General features: G+C 36.8%; 1 protein-coding gene across 5 annotated transcripts in view; it reads right to left on the bottom strand.

The window, feature by feature from the left end:
- The window catches only part of GMPS (guanine monophosphate synthase), a 120,182-nt gene that overhangs the window by 44,212 nt on the left and 50,323 nt on the right, over positions 1–25,647 (bottom strand). For all 5 annotated transcript variants that reach the window (XM_079921276.1, XM_079921275.1, XM_079921277.1 and 2 more), the window contains 4 exons: positions 23,735–23,916; positions 20,192–20,306; positions 13,691–13,788; positions 10,726–10,829 (listed from right to left, as the gene is read on the bottom strand). In XM_079921276.1, the coding sequence (XP_079777402.1) occupies positions 10,726–10,829; positions 13,691–13,788; positions 20,192–20,306; positions 23,735–23,916 (499 nt within the window). The remainder of the gene's footprint in view (positions 1–10,725; positions 10,830–13,690; positions 13,789–20,191; positions 20,307–23,734; positions 23,917–25,647) is intronic.

The raw sequence follows: 25,647 nt of genomic DNA, 5'->3' as shown, positions 1-25,647 counted from the left end.
AACCAACCTACAGAAATCAATTGTGTGTGTACTAACAACAAACTGTCAGCAGGAAAAATTAAGAAAACATTGCCATCAACAAAATCAAAAAGAGTAAAACACTTAGGAATAAATTTAACCAAAAAGGTCAAAGATCTGTACACTGAACATTGTAAGACCTTGATGAAAGAAACTGAGGAAGGAACAAATAAAAAGATATTCCATGTTCATGGATTAGAAGAATTACTACTATTAAAATGTCAATTCTCACCAAAGTAATCTACAGATTCAATTCAATCTCTATCAAAAGTGGCAAAGTATAAAAGTGGTGACCTAGGGACTGGGGGACGAGGGGAATAGGGAGAGGCTGGTTAAAGAGTACAAATTCTTGGGTTTAAGATGAATAAGGTCTGAGGATCTAATGTATAATATGGTGACTATAGCTGATAGCAAATTTCAGTGATCCAATACAGTGTTAAGAGAGTAGAAATTAAATGTTCTCACCAAAAAAAAGTAAATACAGTTAGTTGACCCTTGAACAATGCAAGGCTTAGGGTTACCTACCCTTTGTGCAGTCAAAAATCTGCATATAACTTTACAGTCAGCCCTCTGGATCTGCAATTCCACATCCACAGTTTCAACCAACCACACATCACATAGTACTGAAGGAAATATTTAGCAAAAAAAAATCCACGTATTAGTTGACCCACACAGTTCAAAACTGTGTTTTTCAAGGATCAACTGTATGTGAGCCGATGGATGGGTTAATTAACTCAGTGGGGAAAAATCCTTTCACAATGTATATCAAATCATCACATTGTACCCTTTAAATATTTTACAGTTTTGTCAAATATACCTCAATAAAGCTGGAAAACTTAAATTTTAAAAAAAGTTGGGAGAAAAAAACCCACCAACCTAAAATTCTGTGTCCTGAGAAACTACCCTTCAAAAATGCAAGAAAAATAAAGAACTTTCTCAAATGAACAAAACTTGAGGCCATTTGTTGCCAGGAGACTACCTTGCAAGAAATATTAAAAGAAGTTCTTTAGGAAGATTGGTTCAAGATGGTGGAGCAGGGCTTCCCTGGTGGCGCAGTGGTTGAGAGTCCTCCTGCCGATGCAGGGGATGTGGGTTCGTGCCCCCGTCCGGGAAGACCCCACATGCCGCGGAGCTGCTGGCCCCATGAGCCATGGCCGCTGAGCCTGCGCGTCCAGAGCCTGTGCTCTGCAACGGGAGAGGTCACAACAGTGAGAGGCCCGCGTACCGCAAAAACAAAACAAAACAAAACAAGCACAAAACAAACAAACAAACAAAAAAGATGGTGGAGCAGAAGGATGTGCACTCACTCCCTCTTGCAAGAGCACTGGAATCACAACTAACTGCTGAACGATAATTGACAGGAAGACACTGGAGCTCATCAAATAAGATACCCCACATCCAAAGAAAAAGGAGAAGCCACAATGAGATGGTAGGAGGGGCGCAATCACAATAAAATCAAATCCCATAACTGCAAGGTGGGTGACTCACAAACTGGAGAACAATTACACCACAGAAGTCCACCCACTGGAGTGAAGGTTCTGAGCCCCACCTCAGGCTTCCCAACCTGGGGGTATGGCAATGGGAGGAGGAATTCCTAGAGAATCAGACTTTGAAGGCTAGCGTGATTTGACTGCAGGACTTTGACAGGACTGGAAGAAACAAGAGACTCCACTCTTGGAGGGCACACACTAAGTAGTGTGCACGTCGGGACCCAGAGGAAGGAGCAGTGACCCACAGGAGACTGAACCAGACCTACCTCCTAGTGTTGGAAGGTCTCCTGCAGAGGTGGGGGGTGGCTGTGGCTCACCACAGGCACAAGGACACTGACAACAGAAGCTCTGGGAAGTATTCCTTGGCTTAAGCCCTCCCAGAGTCTGCCATTAGCCCCACCAAAGAGCCACGTAGGCTCCAGTGCTCGGTCAACTCAGGCCAAAAAACCAACAGGGAGGGAACTCAGCCCCACTCATCAGCAGACAAGCAGATTACAGTTTTACTGAGCTATGCCCACCAGAGCAATACAGAGCTCTACCCACCACCAGTGCATCCCATCAGGAAGCTTGCACAAGACACTTAGACAGCCTCATCCACCAAAGGGCAGACAGCAGAAGCAAGAAGATCTACAATTCTGCAGCCTATGGAAGGAAAACCACATTCACAGAAAGATAGATTGGATGAAAAGGCAAATGACTTTGTACCAGATGAAGGAACAACATAAAACCCCAGAAAAACAACTAAATGGAGACAGGCAACCTTCCAGAAGAGGAATTCAGAATAATGATAGTGAAGATGATCCAGGACCTCGGAAAATGAATGGAGGCAAAGATCGAGAAGATTCAAAAATGTTTAACTAAGACCTAGAAGAATTAAAGAACAAACACCTAGAAGAATTAAAGAACAAAGAAACAGATATGAACAATACAATAACTGAAATGAAAAATACACGAGAAGGAAACAACAGCAGAATAACTGAGGTCGAAGAACGGATAAGTGACCTGGAAGACAGAATGGTGGAATTCACTGCCACAGAACAGAATAAAGGAAAAAGAATGAAAAGAAATGAAGACAGCCTAAGAGACCTCTGGAACAACATTAAACACAACAACATTTGCATTACAGGGGTCCCAGAAGGAGAACAGAGAGAGAAAGGACCCAAGAAAATATCTGAAGAGATTATACTTGAAAACTTCCCTAACATGGGAAAGGAAATAGCCATCCAAATCCAGGAAGAGCACAGAGTCCCAGGCAGGATAAACCCAAGGAGAAACAAGCCAACAAACATAATCAATTTGAGAAAAATTAAAGACAAAGAAAAATTATTGAAAGCAAGAAGGGAAAAACAACAAAGAACATACAAGGGAACTCCCATAAGGTTAAGAGCTGATTTCTCAGCAGTAACTCTACAAGCCAGAAGGGAGTGGCAGGACATGTTTAAAGTGATGAAAGGGAAGAACCTACAATCAAGATTACTCTAGCCAGCAAGGATATCATTCAGATTCAACAGAGAAATCAAAAGCTTTACAGACAAGCAAAAGCTAAGAGAATTCAGCACCACCAAACCAGCTCTACAACAAATGCTAAAAGAAGTTTCTCTAAGTGGGAAACGTAAGAGAAGAAAAGGACCTACAAAAACAAACCCAAAACAATTAAGAAAATGTTAATAGGAACATACATATCAATAATTACCTTAAATGTGAATGGATTAAATGCTCCAACCAAAAGACACAGGCTCGCTGAATGGATACAAGAGCAAGACCCATATATATACTGTCTACAAGAGACTCACATCAGACCTACAGACACATACAGACTGAAAGTGAGGAGATGGAAAAAGATATTCCATGCAAATGGAAATCAAAAGAAAGCAGGAGTAGCAATACTTGTATCACATAAAACAAACTTTAAAATAAAGAATGTTACAAGAGACAAGGAAGGATGATCAAGGGGGGATCAATCCAAGAAGAAAATATAACCATTATAAATCTATAGGCACCCAACATAGTAGCACCCCAATACGTAAGGTAACTGCTAACAGCTATAAAAGAAGAAATCCACAGTAACACAATAGTGGGGGACTTTAACAACTCACTTACACGAATAGACATATCATCCAGACAGAAAATTAATAAGGAAACACAAGCTTTAAATGACACAATAGACAAGATAGAGTTAATTGATATTTATAGGACATTCTATCCAAAAACAGCAGATTACACTTTCTTCTCATTTGCACATGGAACATTCTCCAGGATATTCACATCTTGGGTCACAAATTGAGCCTTGGTAAATTTAAGAAAATTGAAATCATATCAACATCTTTTCCAAGCACAATGCTATGAGAGTAGAAATGAATTACAGGGGAAAAAAACCCCATAATAAACACAAACATGTGGAGACTAAACAATAAGTTACTAAATAACCAAGAGATCACTTAAGAAATCAAAGAGGAAATACAAAAATACCTAGAGACAAGTGACAACGAAAACACAATGATCCAAAACCTATGGGATGCAGCAAAAGCAGTGCTAAGAGGGAAGTTTATAGCAATACAATCCTACCTCAAGAAACAAGAAAAATCTCAAATAAACAATCTAAACTTACACCTAAAGGAACTAGAGAAAGAAGAACAAACAAAACCCAAAGTTCGTAGAAGGAAAGAAATCATAAAGATCAGAGTATAAATAAATGAAATAGAAACAAAGAAAACAATAGCAAGATCAGTAAAACTAAAAGCTGGTTCTTTAAGAAGATAAAAAAGTTGATAAACCACTGGCCAGACTCATCAAGAAAAAGAGGGAGAGGACTCAAATCAATAAAATTAGAAATGAAAACGGAGAAGTTACAACAGTCACCGCAGAAATACAAAGCATCCTAAAATTCTACTACAAGCAATTCCATACCAATAAAATGGACAACCTGGAAGAAATGGATATAACCTTCCAAGACTGAACCAGGAAGAAATAGAAAATATGAACAGACCAATCACAAGTAATGAAATTGAAACTGTGATTAAAAATCTTCCAGCAAAGAAGAGTCCGGGTCCAGATGGCTTCACAGGTGAATCCTATCAAACATTTAGAGAAGAGCTAACACCCATCCTTCTCAAACTCTTCCAAAAAATTGCAGAGGAAGGAACAATCCCAAACTCATTCTATGAGGCCACCATCACCCTAATACCAAAACCAGACAAAGATACTACAAAAAAAGAAAATTACAGACCAATATCAATGATGAATACTGATGCAAAAATCCTCAACAAAATACTAGCAAACAGAATCCAACAACACATTAAAAGGATAATACACCCATGATCAAGTGGGATTTATCCCAGGGATGCAAGGATTCTTCAATATATGCATATCAATCAATGTGATACACCATATTAACAAACTGAAGAATAAAAACCATATGATCATTTCAATAGATGCAGAAAAACCTTTGACAAAATTCAACACCCATATATGATAAAAACTATCCAGAAAGTGGGCATAGAGGGAACCTACCTCAACATAATAAAAGCCATATATGACAAACCCACAGCAAACATCATTTTCAATGGTGAAAAAATGAAAGCATTTCCTCTAAGATCAGGAACACGAGGATATCCACTCTCGCCACTATTATTCGACATAGTTTTGGAAGTCCTAGCCGTGGCAATCAGAGAAGAAAAAGAAATAAAAGGAATACAAATTGGAAAAGAAGAAGTAAAACTGCCACTGTTTGCAAATAACAAACTATACATAGAGAATCCTAGAGATGACAGCAGAAAACTAGTAGAGCTAATGAATGAATCTGGTAAAGTTGCAGGATGGAAAATTAATACACAGAAATCTCTTGCATTCCTACAAACTAACAACAAAAGATCAGAAAGAGAAATTAAGGAAACAATCCCATTCACCACTGCAACAAATAGAATAAAATACCTAGGAATAACCCTGCCTAAGGAGTTAAAAGACCTGTACTCTGAAAACTATAAGACACTGATGAAAGAAATCAAAGATGACACAAACACATGCAGAGATATACCATGTTCTTGGTATGGAAGAATCAATATTGTGAAAAGGACTGTACTACCCAAGGCAATCTACAGGTTCAATGCAATTCCTATCAAATTACCAGTGGCATTTTTTACAGAACTAGAACAATAGAACTTAAAATTCGGAGACACAAAAGACCCCAAATAGCCAAAGCAGTCTTGAGGGAAAAAAACGGAGCTGGAGAATCACAATCCCTGACTTCAGACTATACTACAAAGCTACAGTAATCAAGACAATATGGTACTGGCACAAAAACAGAAATGTAGATCAATGGAACAGGATAGAAAACCCAGGGATAAACCCACGCATATACGGTCATCACCTTATCTTTGATAAACGAGGCCAGAATATACAACGGAGAAAAGACAGCCTCTTCAATAAGTGGTGCTGGGAAAAGAGGACAGCTACATGTAAAAGAATGTAATTAGGGCTTCCCTGGTGGCGCAGTGGTTGAGAGTCCGCCTGCCGATGCAGGGGACATGGGTTCGTGTCCCGGTCCGGGAAGATCTCACATGCCGCAGAGCGGCTAAGCCTGTGAGCCATGGCCGCTGAGCCTGTGCGTCCGGAGCCTGTGCTCCGCAATGGGAGAGGCCACAACAGTGAGAGGCCCGCATATCAGGGAAAAAAAAAAAAAAAAAAGAATGAAATTAGAACACTCCCTAACTCCACAGACAAAAATAAACTCAAAATGGATTAGAGACCTAAATGTAAGACCAGACACTATAAAACTCTTAGAGGAAAACATAAGAAGAACACTGTTTGACATAAATCACAGCAATGACTTTTTTGACCCACCTCCTAGAGTAATGGAAATAAAAACAAAAATAAACAAATGGGACCTAATGAAACTTAAAAGCTTTTGCACAACAAAGGAAACTATAAACAAGACAAAAAGACAATCTTCAGAATGGGAGAAAATATTTGCAAATGAATCAATGGACAAAGGATTAATCTCCAAAATATATAAATAGCTCATGCAGCTCAATAGTAAAAAAAACAAACAACCCAATTAAAAAATGGGCAGAAGACCTAAATAGACATTTCTCCAAAGAAGACATGCAGATGGCCAAGAGGCTCATGAAAAGCTGCTCAACACCACTAATTATTAGAGAAATGCAAATCAAAACTACAATGAGATATCACCTCACACCAGTTAGAATGGGCATCATCAGAAAATTTACAAACAGCAAATGGTGGAGAGGGTGTGGAGGTAAGGGATCCCTCTTGCACTGTTGGTGGGAATGTAAACTGATACAGCCACTATGGAGAACACTGTGGAGGTTCCTTAAAAAACTAAAAATAGAACTACTGTATGACCCAGCAATCCCACTACTGGCCACATACCCAGAGAAAACCATAATTCAAAAAGACACATGCACCCCAATGTTCATTGCAGCACTATTTACAATAGCCAGGTCAAGGAAGCAACCTAAATGCCCATCGACAGATGAATGGATAAAGAAGATGTGGTACATATATACAATGGAACACTCAGCCATAAAAAGGAATGAAATTGGGTCATTTGTAGAGATGTGGATGGATGTATAGACTGTCATACAGAGTGAAGTCAGAAAGAGAAAAACAAGTATTGTATAATAATGCATATATGTGCAACCTAGAAAAATGGTACCAAGGAATTGGTTTGCACGGCAGAAATAAAGACACAGATGTGGGCTTCCCTGGTGGCGCAGTGGTTGGGAGTCCGCCTGCCGGTGCAGGGGACGTGGGTTCGTGCCCCGGTCCGGGAGGGTCCCATGTGCCGCGGAGCAGCTGGGCCCGTGAGTCATGGCCGCTGGGCCTGCGTGTCCGGAGCCTGTGCTCCGTGGCGGTGAGAGGCCCGCGTACCGCAAAACAAACAAACAAACAAAAAAAAACATTAAAAAAGACACAGATGTGGAGAACCAACGTATTGACACCAAGGGGGGAAAGTGGTGGTGGGGGGGATGAATTGGGAGATTGGGATTGACATGTATACACTAATATGCATAAAATAGATAACTAATAAGAACCTGCTGTATAAAAAAAATAAACAAAATAAAATTCAAAAACAAAGTTCTTTAGAGAGAAGGAAAATGATAAAGATCAGAAACTTGGATCTACATAAAAAAGAGCATCAGAGCAGGAGTAAAGGTAAAATTAAAATTTTCTTCTTCCTAATTGATGTAATAGATAACTGTATTCAGAATAATAGCAACAGTGATACAATTACGTATGCTTATAGATAGATATGCTTATTCATGCTTACTTGTAAGTGAAATGAACTGACAGCAATGTACAAGGGATGAGAGGAAAGAATTAGGTTTATTTTGTTATTATAAGGTACACTACTTGTGAAGTGGTACAGTGTTATTTCAAAGAGAATTTGGGTTAGTTGTAAATGTATATTGTAAAATCTAAGGCAACTTTTTCTTAAAAAAGTAAAAAAAAGAAATAGAACTGATATGCAGAAAAGAGAAAATGGGATCACATAAAATGCTCAATTAAAACCACAAAAGGCAGAAAAAGAACAGAAGATAAAAATATGAACAAAGAACAAGGACAACAAATAAACAGTAACAGATATGGTAGATATTAATCCAACACTATCAATAATCACTTTAAACTCCAATAGTCTAAATGCATCAATAAAAGACAGAGGTTGTCATAGTGGATCAAGAAGAAAACCTAACTATATATGTTGTCTACGAGAAATCCACTTTAAAGACACAGATCAAAAGTATATGGATGGAGAATGATATATCATGATAACACTAATTATAAGATAGCATGAGTAGATACATTAATGTCAAACAGAGCAGACTTCAGCCAAGAAAAGTTATCAGGGTTAAAGAGGAGCATATATATAATGATAAAGGGGTTCATTCCTAAAGAAGACATAATAATCCTTAATGCGTATGCACCTAACAGGAAAGCATCAAAATAGATGAGGCAAAAACTGATATAATTATAGGGAGAAATACATGAATCAACTACTGTAGTTAAGATACTTCAACATCCTTCTGTCAGAAATAGAGCCGATTACTGTAATCCATCACATCAATAGGCTAAAGAAGAAAAATTACATGATCATATCAATAGATGCAGAAAAAGCATATGAAATATATCCAAATGCCCATTCATGATTAAAACTCTCAGGAGACTAGAAATAGAGGGGGACATCAATTTGATAAAGACTATCTTCTACAGCCTACAGCTAAGATCATACCTAACCATGAGAAACTCAAAACTTTCCCACTAAGATCAGGAACAAAGTAAGGATGTTCCCTCTCACCATTGCTTTTCAACATCCTAGCTAATGCCATAGGACAAGAAAAGGAAATAGAACTAATAAATGATTACAACAAAGTTGCCAGATACAAGGTTAACACACAAGAGTTCATTGCCTTCCCATATACTAGCAATGAACAAGTGGAATTTAAATTAAAAATACAATACAATTAACATTAGCACGTCCCCCCCCCCCAAATGAAATACTTTGGTGTAAATCTAACAAAATATGTACAAGATCTATATGAGAACCCAATCACTCCTAAGCACTTCTACCTCTACCACCTGGTTCCTTAGTCTCCTTTCCTGATTACTACCATAGATTTCTGGCTGGTCTCTGCTTCTACATTTAATGGTCTCTTTTCTCCTCACTGTAGCCAGGGTAATCCTGAAATCAGATTGTGTCTCTCTCTCCTTTGTTCAAAACTCCATCTCACTATGAGTAAAGCCAACATTTTCACAGTGGCCTCAAAAGTCCTGGTGTTCTGGTTCCCAACAACCTCTCTGACCTCATCTTCTACCACACACTCCACGCTTACTCTGCTGTAACCATGTGGCTTCCTTGCTGTTCCTTAAACAAGGTCCCATCCCAGGAACTCTGTACTGCTATTTACTCTTTCCCTAAATATCCAAAAGGGTCAGCACTTACTTCCTCCATGTCTCATATCATCTAATAGGAACACCATCTCCATCTCTGAATACCCTATCTAAAACAGTAACAGTCCTAACCACACATTCCACAACAGTCTTCTCTTCTATTTATTTTTTCAGTACATTTAAACATGACCAACACCCGACTTATTTTGTATTTATCTGTGTTCTGTCTGTCCCACCTCTCCCCCATCTCCGCCCTCACCAACTATAACATTAAACAGAGGTTTTGTCCATTCTGTTCACTGGCACCTAGAACTGTGCCCGGCACATGTGGGTACTCAGATATTTGTTGAATGAATTAAAATACATAAGCTCATCTACCACTATTGATCTCATATACGAAATAAAAACCCGTCAATATAAAAACCATTCCTGATAATTCCTATGCTAATACATTAATCTGTTAAGTAACTGCAGGTAGAATACTCAATTCAATTTATCCATTACGAATTTTTTTTTCAACTTTTTAGGTGTAGCATATCAAACAAGAACTTTATTGATAACCCCACTTTTTGCTTTTGCAGATATCCAGGATTACTGGTGATTATTTACATTACAATTATTCAAGTAAGCAAGTAAAAGAAAAAAAAAATCACAAATTACCAGAAAATTAACTCCTCTTCCTCAAAAAAACAGAGAACAAAAAATGGTTTAGAGCATGCGCTGGCAAACTTCCTACAAAGGGTTAGACAGTAAAAGCTTTAAGCTTGGTGGGACACATACATATAGTCCCTGTTGTTTATTATAACCCTTTAATAATGTAAAAATCATTCTTAGTTTCTAAACGTACAAAAACAGGCTACAGGCTGGATGTGACCCACAGGTAATAGTCTGCCAACCCTAGTTCAGAGAAATGCCCTGAATGCTTAGTCTGATGTTTTATAGCATCCAAGATACATGCCTATATACACCTAAGAAAAGCATAAAAAAAGGACAATTATGAATACAGCATGCTGGAGAGGTAAATAGTTCTCAAATTTTTCCTGAGTTGTAATAGCTGTATTTTATATCTGGAAAACATATTAGAATAAATATTTTTAAAAGTATTTCAGAGCAAACTAGTAAGTGACTTCTAGATAATCCTTCTAATATCAAATATCCTTCATAAATTAATGGTTGACCCTATGACATTTACAATATCTTTAAAAAAATAAGAAACATCAAAAACAGTACCTCATACAGAAACATATGCTTATAGCCTTCTCAGATAAATTTTTTACAATGAAATCTGCAAAAGTTTTAGAATTTTTACCTGCCACAATATTCCCAGAACGTGCCACAACCTTGAATCCATCGGCTACTTTGTCTACACTATCTCCATGGGTAAGCAAAACAATTTCTTCCTTCTGAAGGCCCCTAATAAAAAATAAAACAATACACAAATAGCTTAATTATTAGACATGATTAATGGATTCTTTGCTTTATTTTTTTCTAGCTTTATTGAGACATAATAACATATATAACATTATGTTAAGTTTAAGGTGTACAATGTGATGATTTCATATACATATATATTGTGAAATGATTACTACAGTAAAAGTTAGTTAACATATCCACCACCTCACACAGTTACCATTTTCTGTGTGTGGTGAGAGCATTTAAGATCCACTCTCAGGGAGCATGGGTTTGTGCCCCGGTCTGGGAAGACCCCACATGCTGCGGAGCGGCTGGGCCCGTGAGCCATGGCTGCTGAGCCTGCATGTCCGGAGCCTGTGCTCCGCAACGGGAGAGGCCACAGCAGTGAGACGCCGGTGTACAGCAAAAAAAAAAAAAAAAGATCCACTCTCTTAGTGACTTTCAAATATACAATACGGTGTTGTTAACTGTAGTCATCATGCTGTACATAAGATTCCTAGAACTTATTCATCTTATAATTGGTAGTTTTTTGCTTTAGAAATACTAGCTTCTTCTGTGTGTAAATCAAGAAAAGAGAGAAAGTATGTAACGGTGCAACACTGCTAGAATTTAAACTTATTCTGTCCATTATAAAGCAAATAACAATAATAAATTTCAAAAAAAGACAATCCATAAAAATTGAAAACTGAAACAATATATAAAGTTATTTTTTTAACTTTTTATATTATGTTGAAGTATAGTTGATTAACAATGGTGTGTTAGTTTCAGGTGTACAACAAAGTGATTCAGTTATACATATACATGTATCTATTCTTTTTCAAATTCTTTTCCCAATTAGGTTGTTACATAATATTGAGCAGAGCTCCCTGTGCTATGCAGTAGGTTCTTGTTGGTTATCCATTTTAAATACAGCAGGTGTACATGTCAGTCCCACACGCCCTGACTCTCCCCACCCCCAGGCCATCCCCCCACCACCGGTAACTGTAAGTTCGTTCTCTAAGTCTGTGAGTAAAAAATAAATAAATAAAGTTGGTAATATAACGCCCCCCACCACCACACACACACAATTTCAAGAGGCTATAAGATAATAATTTCAAAATTATATCTCTATTGGAATTTATCTTAAGGACAGAAGTAATTAATGGCATGGATTAAAACAGATGTAAGTAACATTTATCAAATGCAATTGTGTGGACTTTCTTTGGACCCTGATACAAACAAATCAACCATAAAAAGATATTTTTTACATTATGAAAAAATCTGAACAAGGACTTGGTATTAAATAATATTAAGAAATAAAAAATTTTAAATAAAGCAAGAAGATAAAGTACTTTAAAAGCAAAAGGATGTTTTGAGGTTGTTATTATTGTCATCACTATTACTTAGGATTAGTGTAGGTTGTAACTGAATACCAGGATTTTAGAACTATAAAGACAGAAAAACTTTAAATCCTAACCAGATCTTTACATTTAAAGCCTCCTGTACTATCACCTTCTACCAGCAAGATTCCTGAAGTAGTTCTCAAGAGTAGTCACTTGAGATACAGATCAATGTAAGCAACACCTCTCCATTATGAAGTAGAACAAGCACTGGATTTCAAAAACGTATTTTGGCAATGAGCAGCTTCAGTTCATAAAATTATTTTGGGCAACTCTGGCTTCTTTTTATTAATATCCCTTTGAAAACAAGAATACTTGAATACAGATATACTTATTTTTGTTCTTTCTCGTATTAAAGAAAAGCCAGCCACAGCCAGTTCTGTGTAAAAACTGGGAAATCTCCATTTCAGATAAAAGTTCTTAACTTGAATTTTAAAATTTCTGATCTGTCCAATTTGGAGAACACTATTCATTAAGAATTAATTTAGGCACAACTCAACGGAGGCTGTAAGAATATGTTAATAAACAAATCTATAAAAATAATTAGCACAGTTATAAGAAATGATAATAAAGACAACATGTGCACATTAACTGACATCAGCCAGCGTTTTACAGATTGAATGCAGTTAGGGAGAAATGTGATTTTTAAATAAAAATGAAATTTAGTTCAAAAAAAAGTAAGTGAGTAATTCTATCAATAGTCCACCTAAATGGGCTATATCCAAAACATCGGAAAACCCCAAAAAAGAAAGCAAGTGACTAAAACTTAAGTTTTCTGGTCTTTCAGGAAGCTGAATGAAAACTCAGCTATTTTTTTTAGTAAAGCAGAAGATAAATGATTCTAGAAAGCCAATGAATAGCTCATTCACCAATCTTCAAATACATTAGAGCTGCTGTACCTAATCTATTATCACCTAGCAATAAAATAAATTAATACATTCACTGTATTAAAGACAGTACACCAAGTATAGTTATGCTCAGATACAGTAGAGAAAGTGAGGAAGAGGGAAATAAAACACATATTTAGTAATGAGTCCAGCAATGGGTAGCTTGCTAAGTACCCAGAGCAAGAACATGGTAGAGGAAGAGGTATACAAATGCAGGACAGTTTAAAACATTATCCATCTGCCACGTCTGTCATACTAATGTTTAGAGTCACACTCTACTGAAAGAGTGAAAAGGGAAAACTACAAATGTTGGCATCACAATATGCTGTCCCAAAGAGGGGTTCAAGACGGCACAGGTGCTTTTATTAAATTATGTCATTAAGTGCTTTTCTTATCCCTAATTAGCATCACTGCGATCTGCTGCTGTCTTGACACTCAACTGGAAGACAAATATGACAATTAACACCTTTGGCCACTACTGTGGCCTTAATTTTGTCTAAGAATTACAGAATCTCCAATTTTAAAGAATAACATTCCCAGCTGTAAGTTAGTTAAGCTACTAACATTCTTATTGATCTAAAAATATCTTTAATACCTGAATAATGAGCATGTGTTATCCACACTAATACTGAAGACTCCATCTTCTCTAACACTTTTTTTGTGCACAGTACCTCCAAATACCTTATTCATCATCTGTTCAAGAGAAAATAAATTGATGTTAATATAAATCAAAAGAAAATCACTCAATTTCTTACATTAATAATTTATGTTTCTTATTTTTAGGATAGCTGTTATATTTGTGCCCCCCAAATAAAGGAAGTCTGATAACTGTAGATAACTTGGTGCTATTATATATAATTATAAAGTTCTTAAAAGGCATAGTTATAAAACAAAACTAAATTAATAAAAATTAACCTCAGGTCAAATTCCTAAACACTGGCAAATTTTCCATTTAGGGTACTTTAATTCATCTAAATCCCTAAAAATAGGGATTTCTTGGGATTCCCTGGTGGCGCAGTGGCTGGGAGTCCGCTTGCCGATGCAGGGGACGCAGGTTTGTGCCGTGGTCCGGGAAGATCCCACGTGCCGCGGAGTGGCTGGGCCCGTGAGCCATGGCCGCTGAGCCTGCGCGTCCGGAGCCTGTGCTCCGCAACGGGAGAGGCCACAACAGTGAGAGGCCCGCGTACCGGCAAAAAAAAAAAAAAAAAAAAAAAAAAAAAAAAAATAGGTATTTCTTTAACACTTACATCTGTTTAATTTTAAAGCATTTTAAAAGGCACTTTGAGCTTAGAAAGTACCTAGGTTGGTATTAAAACCAGGCAGATATAAATTCCTCCAAACTGTTTAATCTTTGGCTCCAAAGGAATAGTCTGAAAGTCTGCAAAACGCTGTCCTGTGGAGATGAGATAAGCAATAAAATCTGGTCTTTCAATTAAATTTATTTGTTCAAATCCCATACACCTACAGACTTTTAAGTGGTCTCTACATTCTGACCCTTCTTGTGTCAATTTTCTTATTTATCACTTACATATGTCCAAACACCCCCAACACCAGACACACACAAGATTTTTAGGAACATTAAATCTGCATCAATAAAATCACTACAACCCATCTTGGTATGTCTGTTCCACAACAGGTGTCATAAGATACCTGCCACAACAATATGTGATGCAGGTTGACCCAGCCCCCAACAGAAAAGTAGGCAGAGGGCTAAATAAATGTTCATTCTTGTGATGCACAATGGCATATTCTTCAAAACCATCAGCAAATGCTGCCCTCTACATTCTCCTCTTAGACATTCACAATTAACCTTCCTGCAATAAAGGTTTGGGTTAAGTCCAGCAGTTAAAAAAAACCCTGCTAACCCTTGTTTAACCCAGTATTTCCCAAACTAAAGACTCATAAGTAAAACACTTTCTGCAGCACCTTAACCAACACAGTTTAGGAAATACTGCTGCAGTCTAATCAGTCCCCTTGCCTCCAGTCTTGCCTATCTTCCAGCCTATATTCCAGAGATCTACGAATGTCAGCTACTAAAATATAAATATGATTCTGTTAGTCCATTATTAAATTCTTAATGGCTATCATCTACATCTGGGTTGGTAAATTTTTCCTGTAAAGGGCCAAAGAGTAAGTATTCTAGCCTTTGCAGGCGCTACTGTGTCTGGAGCAACTGTTCAACTCTTGTCGTCGTTAACACAAAAGCATCCACAGACAATACTTAAAGGACTGGATGTGGCGGTGTTCTAATAAACTTTATTTATGGGCACTGAAACTTGAATTTCATTTAATTTTCACATGTCACAAAATATAATTTTTTTTTAAATGTTTTTCAACTCCAACCATAAAAACCATTTTAAAATCATAAAAACCATTCTTAGCTTGCAGGTCATACAAAAACAGGCAGTGGGCCAGCTTTGGCAGCAGGCTATAGTTTGCTGACCCCTTGTCTACAGGATAAAGTCCAATATGGAACACAGACTTTTTAATACATTGCCCCCGTCTAATTTCACCTCTCATCTTCCCTGTCATTCTCTACTCCAGCTATTCAAACTGGTGTGATTACCGAAGCTGACCGTGTCCTCTCCCCCCATGTCTTCAGGTCTCTTCACAGTCCCAGGGGCCTAACAAAGTATGTGGCCCAGAGCAGTCAGTCATTCAAATTTGCTGAACGAAAAATGAATGTTTTCCTCTACACCACTCAATGAACCTTGTGCACCTCTGCCTCCTCTAATTTGCAGTTCTTAATTAGAAGAGAGCTGAATGATCAAGATAACCAAAGCTGTTGGAACACTACACAATTTAAAAGTTCACAGAGTCTAAATTAAAGGCTTTTACAAAGCCAAAGGCTTGAAGTAAAATTTAAAGCTATGTCACCTATTCAGAAGGCTTTCATGCTTATTCTTGATTCCTGACTATATGCTACTTAAGGGTGAGAATACAAGGAGTTGAAAGACCAGCTAAGTGTGTGTGTGGGAGGAGGGAATAATTTTATGTAGAGTAAAACACTTTACTTTGTTAAAATTTTGTTTTAATATTCTATTTTGACTTAAGGAAATGGTTTTCAGTATGGATTCCTGATAACCTCGAGGTCCTAAATGTCTCAAAAAAAACCCCTGAAAGTCTACTAGGTCTACCACTCTAATTGGGTCAGCTTCCCTCTTATCTGTTTTATATGCCAAGGTTTTAAAATAAATCTTAGATTTGGGAGGGGGAAACGGAAGGAAATTCCACCAATAAAAACAATTTGACAAAACCTGTGGGAGTGTATAAAGAAGCCAAATGCTTGTAATAAAGATGTTTCTTTAAAAAAAAATGAAATTATAGTGAAGAGAGAAGTCACAGTCTAGAAGGTATATGCAATATATATGATTGGCAAAAGTTTAGTATCCAGCATACATAAAAACAATCTAAAAAATTCAACAAGAAAATGTGCAAAAATCACAAATAAGCTTTTCCAGCAAAGTAGACACTAATGACTAATAGCAAATAAACACATGAATCTCAAAATAAGGAAAATGACCATTAAGACTATCAACATAATGTCATTTAATACCTTTTCAGCTAGGCAAATTCAGGGAAAAAAAAAAAAAAAAAAAGCTGACCTTGTCAAGGCCTGGCAGGGATATAGAGCAGAAGGAATTTTTATATACTTTTATACTGCTCTGGGAAGGTACTTTGGGGGCAAATATCATTTCCTCGTGAAGCTGAGACTCGGCATTTCAATTAATTAGCCTAGAGAAAAGTCTGTGTATGTACAATACCAGATGAAGAGTCCAAAAATATTCATGGCAGTATCTGTAATAGCAAAAATCTGGGAAAAAACCAGTGATACTAACAGTGGAATGTATAATTAATTTGTGCTACACTCAAACAATAAACTCAGTAGTGAAAATAAAATTAATTAATCTCAAAACCAAAAATGAAAATACACGAAGTATGATTTCACTTATATTAAGGTCAATAGGCAAAATTAAGTAAAATATTATTTAGAAATACAATATGTATAAAGCTACAAAGAAAAGAAAGGGAATGAATGACATTTCAGGAAAGTGTTACCTCTTGCAGGAAGAGAGAAGAATGTAGAATGGAAAAAAGCATAAAGAGAGTTTTAAAAGTTCTACTAATATTCTATTTCTTATGCTGAGTGGGGCATAAACAGTAATAGAGGTAAAGGGAGCAAGGAGCAGGACAGACTTTTTTCTTCCAAAGCAAAGAACTACCAGGAAGCAATCAGAAAGACTCTTGACAAGAGTTAATGGCAAAAGATGGTACAGAAGACATTGAAATAACTAAAATTTCAGGATGCCATGGAGGGGGCAAAGGTATATACCAGAGTGAGAACTTTGGTGCTAAAATTACTCAACTAAGAGTCACTAAGAAGCGGTAGTCCTTTACAAACAGCATATTAGCTACGTGGTATTATTTATTTATTATTTATTTATTTATCAATATTTTATAGAAAGACAATTTCTGCCCAAAGGAGCAAGATCAGCCTATTCCCTTATACTACTATGAAAGTTCAGATGACAAAGGCAAAATTTTTTATGCATTTAACATAAGCAGGCCAGGCTCTGGCTACCACAGACCCCTACTGAATGACAGAAAAATGTGGTCTTCCAATTATAAGGGGGTACTGACATAATGGAGAAACAGTCAGCCACTATCATTTAAATTAAGGGAGCATTTTCCAGACCTGTTCACTCTAAGTGGGTGCCAAAAAAATATCTTGTGAGACTCTTCCTTACAAAATGTTATAATGCCTCTCAATATACTAAAAACCATTTAATTACAGATTGTGCTGGACTTGCCTGGCTGTCCAGTGGTTAAGACTCTATACTTCCAATGCAAGGGGGACAGGTTTGATCCCTGGTCAGAGAACTAAGATCCTACATGCTGTGTGGCATGGCCAAAAATTTTTTTTTAAATTGTAATTATTAGTTGTGCTTTATGATTAATATTGACTACTCAGGCAAGGAAGATCAATAAATTATGTAAATACATTACATCATGGGGCAAAGACGTATTTAAAAAAAAGAGTCAGCCAATTTCCAATGTTCAATCTGATCAGGAAACAGGCTCTTACGAGAAAACATATTAGAATACTAGGTGGGAAAATCTAAAAATAAGCTATTATCCAAGTCAAATTTATAATCACCAGTTGACTTTTCAGAGCACATTACAGGGGAAAAAGAACCTTTTACTATAAAATTCTTGTTGCCTAGATAAGAAAATATCCATTATCATAGATTTTGTATTTTATATATTTTTAGTCAGCATTTCCTCTAAATCAATGGAAAACCATAACAATCAATTAACAAGAAGCAAAATCTGGTAAAGCTGTTTTGCAGACCAGTGATTTCTAATATTCTGCCCTTGTATCAAGAGTATGAATAATAAAAATATTCACATTCTTACGTGAACATTGATTTATGTTCCTTCCTTTACTGAAAGCTCCAGAGACAGCTATTAGAAAATGTATTGGTCTGTTCACTTTCTAACTTTTGAATAGCTTCCCTTTGTGCCATTATTCATATCAATACACAAGTTTCAACCACATTGTTTAAAAAAAAGACAATTCACTGTTTTGCTCACTACTAAAATGAGGAGGGAACCAAAATGGCACCAACACCGGGGTCCTCATGGTAGAATTAAGCTTCCAAAAATAGCTGCCTCCAGTGTCTATGTCTCCAGGGTGAGCTCCAATTGCCTCCTGCCTCTCCAGGAGACTCTCCAAGATCAGCAGGTGGGTCTGACCCAGGCTCCTTTTAAATTACTGCTTCTGCCCTGAGTCCTGGAGCGTGTGAGATTTTGTGTGCACCCTTTAAGAGTGGAATCTGGATTTCCCACAACCCTCTGTCTTTCCCAAAAGTAAGCTCCACTGGCCTTCAAAGCCAAATGTTCTGGGGGTTCATTTTCCTGGTGCAGGAACCCTGGGCTGGGGAGCCCAACATGGGGCTCTGACCTTGGGGGAAACCTCTGAAATTGTAATTATTCTCCCATTTGTGGGTCACCCACGCAGGGCTATGTGTTTTGACTGTAACTCTGACCCTCCTACCCATCTCATTGTGGTTCCTTCTTTATATCTTTAGCTGTAGAAGACCTCTTCTGCTAGATTCTCATCAATAGTTGCTCTGTAAATAGTCATTAATTTTGGTGTGCCCATGAGAGGAGGTGAGCTCAGTGTTTTCCTATTCCACCATCTTGGCCACTCCCCTACATATACTTAATTAACATTACAGTGAAGACACCTGGCAGACACCATCTTAACAAAATAATCAAAATGAACATCACCGATCATGATATTACTTGACATCATGTGCCTCCTAATGAGATGCTCTGAGAAGAGCACAGCATTACTTCTGTGGTATTCCTGCCAAAAATACATAACCTGAATCTAACAATGAGTAAACATCAAACAAACCAAGACTGAGGACTACTCTACAAGGTAACTGGAATGTACTTTGTTTTTAATTGCCAAGGTCATGAAAGAGAAGGAAAGACTGAGGAATGATTCCAAACTAAAGTAATGTAAAGCGACATGACAACCTAATACAACACATGGTCCTAGACTGGATTCATGAATTATAAGAGACATTAATGAGACCAACAGTGAAATGTGAATGAAGTCTGTGGATCAGATGCTAACATTGAGTCAATGTTAACTTCCTGATTTTGATAACTGTACTGTGGTTATGTAGGACAGAATTCTAGTACTTAGGATACAACAAGTAACAGAACACCTTGTTTGCAAATTACTCTCAAAATGGTTAAAAATGTCATAATTGGGGAACTGAGTAAAAGTATACGGGAGCTCTGTGAACTACTTCTGCAACTTTTAAGTGTATTTAAATGTCTAAGTTTTTTTTTAATGGACAGTGTTTTGTTGTAAGCAGTAATATAGTTGCTTTTCTGAAAATCCCCATTGAAGTCAGTTCTGCCATACTAGTGTAGCAATTCATAAACAGTTGTAATATGAACAAATTATCTCATATAACTAAATATCTTACTTACTCTAAAGATAGAAAATACTAATACAGTAGGAGTCAAAAGCAGAATAAATTAACTCTTAAGGCAAATTCATAGATGCATATACCTGCATGCCATAGCAAATTCCAAGAACAGGCTTGCCAATAGTGAATATTGCTGGATCAAACCAGGGAGCATCTTCTGCATACACGGAATTAGGTCCTCCAGAGATGATAATAGCACTGTGGATTTAAGGAAGAGAGTAATGAAGAATCTTTAACTGCTAATTCTTATACAAGTTCTATGCCCTCTCTTGCTTGTACCACTGAGGGAGACTTGATACAGATTCAGAGATTTTGTTATGTTTTCACTATGCTATAGCAGATCCAGATTCTATCAGCCTATTAACAGCCTCTTACACAGCTTAATTTTTTTTGGCCGCAGCATGCGGGATCTTCATTCCCTGACCAGGGATCGAACACGTGCCCCCTGCAGTGGAAGCACAGAGTCTTAACCACTGGATCACCAGGGAAGTCCTCTACACAGCTTACTTATTTTTACTCTACTTTATTGCAATACATGGAAGTTTATCAATTCAACAAACACTTGTTAATAAGTACAAAATTCCAAATATATAAAACCAATGTTTCAATCTATGAAGGTTAGCCTGTATTTGTTTTGTTTCCTCATCAATGGAGGAAGTAAATGAGAATTCTAAAGCGAGATGGTGAAAATACAGGTCTCCTGAGAGGTCAGGAGTGAAGCAGGTCACAGCAGGACAACTGAAGGTATTATGAAGGCCCTGGATCATGCAGGGCAAAATACTCTACAATAAAGAATGGCAGAAAATGTGAAGAATTACCTAACTTTGCCTGTTTAAAACCTGTCCAATATTCCCATCAATTTTACCTGAGACCTAGGAATAAGAGCTAACACGACTTGCCTTATATGCCCTGCTCTCAGAACAGTGGTCAGTATTATCACTTAACTACATTACAATTTATAGAGCATTCCATGGGTTAACTTGGGAATAGAACTATTCATATAAAGAAAGCTGAAAATTGAGGCCTATATTACTCACCTGGCCTCTAATATAGCTAACTTTGATCCTCAGCATTCAATCAAAAACTTTATAGAACACTTTAATGTTATGATTTTTACATAAAAATTCAGATTTCTAGATTTTCTTTAGGGAAAACAAGGGGGAAAATCTGCTAATACTGGACTTTCACCCTTACATGGCCACAAATAACTGGAATCACAGAGAGACTTGCACCTTCAGACTACTCATGCTCTCCAGTTTACACAATACAGGCATACTTATGCCCTTTAATCAATCTAAAGTACCCTCAAACTCATTTTAAGTTTGAGTTTGCAGGAATCCTGATTTATCTATATTTCTAAAGGAAAAATGCATTCCAAGATATAACCAAAATCTACTTACAAACAAAACTGGATTACAATTCACCTTATAATTAGTGTCTGCCTGCCATGCAAAAACATATATAAACTAAAATACTAGACTTTAATACATCCAGAAAAATAATATAAGTCAAATTCATAAAAATTACTCAACAAGTTAATGTTTTTTGTTTTTTGCAGTACGCGGGCCTCTCAGTTTTGGCCTCTCCCGTTGCGGAGCACAGGCTCTGGCTGCGCAGGCTCAGCGGTCATGGCTCACGGGCCCAGCCGCTCTGCAGCATGTGGGATCTTCCCGGACCAGGGCACGAACCCGTGTCCCCTGCAATGGCAGGCGGACTCTCAACTACTGTGCCACCAGGGAAGCCCATAATGTATTTTTTTTTAATATTCTAACAATAATTTAAGTAAGCACAAAAGCCGTACTCTTTAAACCTTGTATTGGTAACATGAATTTTGGTATACATTATGTCTGCCAGCTTATCTCTTGCAAAAGAGACTGAAGATAACCTAATCAGATGATGAATGTGACATCTTTAAGATAACAATTTTAAAGGGGAATGGGCTAGCCCTAAGGGTAGATATGCAGCCTAGCCTCTTATAAATGCATAAGCTAAAACTCTCTAAAACATACTTAATAATCAAAATCTCTAGAATTTCAGTATTTAGTTTGTATTTAGTTTTATAAAGGATAACCACCATGCAACTGCCCAGCATCCCTCATTAATCTGCTAAACAACTCAAGGCTATAAAGATTCTTAATACTATTAAAAAGAAAAGGCAACGGATTTAGTCAAGGATAAAACTCAAGCTGCACTTAAGCCAATTACGAAAATTCTTATCTCAGTAAGTCTTGAGAAGAGCTAATCACTCATTCTGAGTTTTCTATTTCTACCCTGCTATGATTTTGAAACAACTTGCAATTACAAGGCCCACGAAGTCCTAAGGCATTCCAGATACCAATTTTATGTATCAAGCAAATCAAGGTTCTAAAAACAGGTAGGTTAAGATGTCTCTTAAGTCATAAACCTAAAATTTATTCTAGAAAAAGGGTGGTCAAATAACTATCTCAGCAGAAAGGATTATAGTAATGAAAGCCACAGTGCTATAGTTCCTATTCTTCTACAGAGAAAAGAAGCTATAGGCATAAGCAGGACCTAGAAACGGTTGATGATCAGGTAAACAGGTGACAAGAAAAACAATCAGACTTCTATTGCCAATATTGGTTACCCTATTCCAAAACATTTGGTCGATTAGTTTGCTGGGGATTTTTGTGTTTGTTTTGGGTTGGGAGAATGATGGAACTTGGATCTGACAGAGAGCCATTCAGATTTCTTGCAGTTTTTGATTCCCTTAAAACTGGTTCTCACTGGCAAATCAAGACAGTTGAATTAGATAAACTTCTTACTCTAAAATTCTACAGTTTAAAAGAGATACCTGTTTTTAGTCTACATCCTAAAACTAGAACAGAGTTAAATGTAGACCTGCTTTTTCTGATTTGCAATTCACTCTATTTCAAAAAGAAGAAACAAAGGATAATGTATACTCATCTGTGAAGTTTTTAAAAGTTAACCATTTGTCTAATGGAAAAACATTATGTTTTTAAGAAAAATTAAACACATTATATTTTGGAAGAAATACAGCATTAAGGCTTAAGAGCTAATTAAGGATATAAACTGCAGTTGCTTGCTTCTGAATAACATTCAATTTAAAAGCAAACATTAATTCCAAGAGAAAAGACACAGCATTAACCAGAAATAGTTGTTAAAGGAAGAAGTTACAAGTCATTTTGACTAGTTTTAAGTGTACAAACTATGGAATTAGCCCTTAAATTAGAAGTCTTCATAATTTAGAAACTAGTTTCCTGGAATAGGAAGCAAAAGAGACTCACTGTACACAGAACTCTCTAATTTAGGTATTGTAGCCATTATACATATATATTCCTTTGAACAAATGCTCTGGGATGAATGAATGAATGAATGACCATAATAGCCAGATCTAAGTCTGATCCAGAAACCCTATGAAACATAAGATGTTCAAACGATAAATTCTTAAAACTATGCAAATAAAATTAATGTAATCTTTTCCTTTAATTTAAATTCCTTTTAATTCCCAGAGCCATGGGAAATTTCTTGTAAAACCATTCCATGTCTTAGTTTCATTAAGTAATTCAGTGCCCAAAAAAATTAATAAAAAAATATCCTACAATCTAAGCTCAGCCTCCTCAGAAAAACATAAGTTAAAAGTCTACCGGAATCCTTGCTCTTTTACGGCAAATGCTGGTGTTTCCAAGGGGAAGATTTCAGACTGCACAAACAGTTCCCTCACTCTCCGGTCTATGACTTTCCCATACTGAGCACCCGCATCCAGAATGACAACAGCTCCTTCATAGTGGTGGTGGCCATCCTTAAGGTCTCCTCCGGCATTCTCCAGCTGCAAATATTAACACAAATGTCTTAATTATGAGAATTATGAAAATTAGAGCTACTTTTAAAAACTGTGGTCACTGTCAGCTCCAAAAACACACAGAAACTGTTAACTTAGGATTTTGAGTTGCCAATTCAAACACTTCTTAAGATTTTTATACATATCCATACACAGGCATAAATATAAGTTACCATCTACTGACGACATGATATAGTCACTTTATGTTTAATGCATCTTATACACATTATCCAATACTAGGGTAAGCATACAGTCCAGCTGTGCCAAAATAAAGTACTGGTTTATGCCATGCCTGTTATACTGGCATTATTATTAATAGTGCCTCCTTCGAACCTCAAAAGCATCCCAGTTTGTGTAATAAATTATATGATCACCCAATCTAACTGTCACAGCATTCCTATGAGGGACATACTGATGAGGAACTGAAAGTTTCCTCCCAGAGTATATAAGCATACCCAAATTCACTTTATTAGGATTTTTTGTATTACCTGAGGAAAAAATATATATGCATCTGACCCATAACACTAAAAGTTTTTAAATGTTTTTTAATCCTATCTCTGACAAGTCTACATTGAAAACACTCTTCTGGAGAGCAATTTGGCAAAACATAAAATTTTAACCATATGTGCTGAAATATTTATCTGGAGTGTGCTAAAATATTTACCTGGAACTGGCTTCAAAATAATGCAAGGGCAGGTGGGTATGGATGAAACAAGATTGACTATAGGTCAACCACTGAAGTTGGGTGATACATATATTGTGTTCACTTTAGTCTCGATTCTGTTTTTGTTTATTTTACATAAGAAAAAGCTTTAAAATGTGTATGTACCCTGTAAATCCACTTGGAGGAAGCATATACAATATGATCCCATTTTAAAACATTTTGTGTAAAAGTGCAATGTATGTACATGTATGAAAAAGAATGTATAGACAGATATACACCAAAATATTAACAGAGGCAGTATCTGAGTACTAATGGAATTATAGTAGGTGATTTAAAATTTTTCTTTATGCTCTTCAGTATGTTCAAATATTTACAATACACATATTTTTGTAGTTTTTCCCCCTCCAGTTGTAAAATTTGCACACTAAAAAAAATCTTAAGCCAGCCCCTTAGGCATCTGTGTAACACTTTCATCCCTCTTCCCTCTCCATTTAAGTGAATAAATACATGCAGACTGTGACTTCCCTGGTGCTCCAGAGGTTAAGACTCCACGCTCCCAATGCAGGGGGCCCAGGTTCCATCCCTGGTCAGGGAACTAGATACCGCCTACCACAACTAAAAGCCTGCATGCCGCAAACAAAATATCCCACGTGCTGCAACTAAAGATTCCTCACACCACAACAAAAATCCCATGTGCCACAACTAAAACCTGGCGTAGCCAAATAAATAAATACATAAATATTTTTTTAAAAAGTAAATAAAAAGAAATGCAGACTTCACAACACCACTAACACTTCTTCACTGCAGTAATGAAAAAGCAACAATCACAGGCATCTACAGAGGAGGATTTGTGAGAGGATCTCAACCACAGGCCAGAAAGAATTCCTCAGATCACAAAATGAAGGTTTTAATCATAAGAATATCAAGCAATGTAGAATAATCAGATCACAGAAAACGGAAGTTTATAGAATATATTAATGCAAGAAATGCTAAAACTTTCTCCTTTCAGACCTTTACCCTTAGTCTTAGTATACGTATATACATACACATTCCCC

This window comes from Stenella coeruleoalba (assembly GCF_951394435.1).
Source record: "Stenella coeruleoalba genome assembly, chromosome: 5".
Lineage (NCBI taxonomy): Eukaryota > Metazoa > Chordata > Mammalia > Artiodactyla > Delphinidae > Stenella > Stenella coeruleoalba.
The sequence above is the reverse complement of the archived record's forward strand: the minus strand, read 5'-3'. Positions and strand labels throughout refer to the sequence as shown.